The following is a 1,765-nucleotide window of genomic DNA, read 5'->3' as shown; positions in this document are numbered from 1 at the left end:
TTGATCAATGTCAAAAGAAGTCTCTTTCAAGGGTTATTATTAAAATATTATCATTAAAATTTTCAGTCTCTTCTATGACCATCAGTTTACTGATTGCCAAGTAGCCTAATCAATTGATTATTAATTACCAAGAAATCTTGTCTTTCAGGGTTTTATTTTTTCCATTCATCTAGTACCCCTGATCAGTTGTTAAAAGAATCATTCTGTGTCAGGCCATTTATTGGGCTAAGTATTTGACTATCCTATGAGCTGTTACTTAAATTAAAAGAGGTTAAAGGAATAGCATCTCCCCACTAATGACAACTTCCCTGCCCTATAGACCAAAACCAAGTGTGAGAATGTTTCTGTAAAGATTAGTTGGAATCACTTTCCATAGGATCTGCTGGGTGGGATTCAGGAGACAATGCTCACAAGTAACATCAACTTTCACTTTTCTCTAGGCCCCTCTGTCTTTGATGACATTTCTTCTCACCAAGAAACTACTATCATGAAAACTAAAGGTATAATTCTGACTATTGCCTACTTCTCCCAGACAGGATTTGGGGTACTCAGAAATTTCTTCCTTATTTGTCTCTTCACCTTTGTGTTTCTCAGTGGACACAAGATGAGACCTATAGACATTATCGTCACTCAGTTAGTCTTAGTCAACTGCTTGGTGCTTCTGTTAAAGGGCATCCCTCAGACAATGGCAGCTTTGGGTATGATGAATTTTCTGGACGAAGTCGGCTGTAAAATTATTTTCTACCTTCACAAAGTAGCTCGAGACCTTTCCCTCAGCATGACCTGCAGCCTGAGTGTCTTCCAGGCCATCACTATCAGTCCCACCAACTCCAATTGGGCAGAGCTTAAAGCCAGAGTCAAAAAATATCCCATCCTCTCTAGTCTACTCTGTTGGGCTTTTCACCTGGTTTTGTCCAGCTATATTCCTTCAGGAATTGAGGGACCAAGTCAAAATAGAAACATCACTGAGATACAGCATCATGGATATTGTTCTCATCACATTCCTTCTGGATTTCGTGCCTCATTAGTTGCAACCATTCTCTCCTTTATTGATGCTATATGTTTGGGACTTATGGTCTCTGCCAGTGGTTACTTAGTGATACTTCTGTATAGGCATCGCAAACAAATCAAGCAAAGTCACATTACCTGCCTGTCACCCAGATCCTCCCCTGAGACCAGGGCCATCAAAAGTATCCTATTCCTAGTGAGCACCTTTATTTTCTCTTACTTGCTCAATTGCATCTTGGCAATATATATGTCACTTGTAAAGGCCCCATTCTGGTTGACACATACATCTGCTTTCCTGGGTTTATGTTTCCCAACTGTTAGCCCTTATGTGCTCATCAGCAGTGACTCACAAGTTCCCAAGTATCTCTATGCTCTTTGTGGGAGGAAAACCTCACATTCTGCCCCTGATAAAAGATTAATATCTCTGCCCAGGATGACTTTCTGAAAACTCCAGTTAGAAGAAAGCAATCACCATATCAAATCGACATAAATCAGACCCTAAATATCAGGCTAACCTCCCATTTCTTAGAAGCAGAGATTGGCTTAGGAATGTTGATAGTAGGGTCAGAGAGGCATCTCAAGCTGCTGATTGTTGGGGCTTTTATTTCTTGTGTCATCTGTAGTATCCTTCAATATCACAGAAATCAGAGAAAAACCTCACAGAAAGCAGAGAAAAATAGAAAAGCATCTCTATGGACAACAATATTCACAACTACTATTTTCATTGTAGCTCAAATTGCAAACTACTGGGGTGTCA

At 39.9% G+C, this 1,765-nt stretch overlaps 1 protein-coding gene across 1 annotated transcript; it reads left to right on the top strand.

Moving 5' to 3' along the window:
* The first annotated feature begins 403 nt into the window (after positions 1-403).
* Positions 404-1,453, top strand: LOC140507300 (vomeronasal type-1 receptor 4-like). The gene has a single exon (XM_072615418.1). It carries the CDS (start codon positions 404-406, stop codon positions 1,451-1,453), a length of 1,050 nt encoding a protein of 349 aa, XP_072471519.1.
* Positions 1,454-1,765: the final 312 nt, after the last annotated feature.

Source organism: Notamacropus eugenii, chromosome 5 (genome assembly GCF_028372415.1).
Source record: "Notamacropus eugenii isolate mMacEug1 chromosome 5, mMacEug1.pri_v2, whole genome shotgun sequence".
NCBI lineage: Eukaryota > Metazoa > Chordata > Mammalia > Diprotodontia > Macropodidae > Notamacropus > Notamacropus eugenii.
Note: the sequence above shows the minus strand (reverse complement) of the source record. Positions and strands in the feature narration are given on the sequence as shown.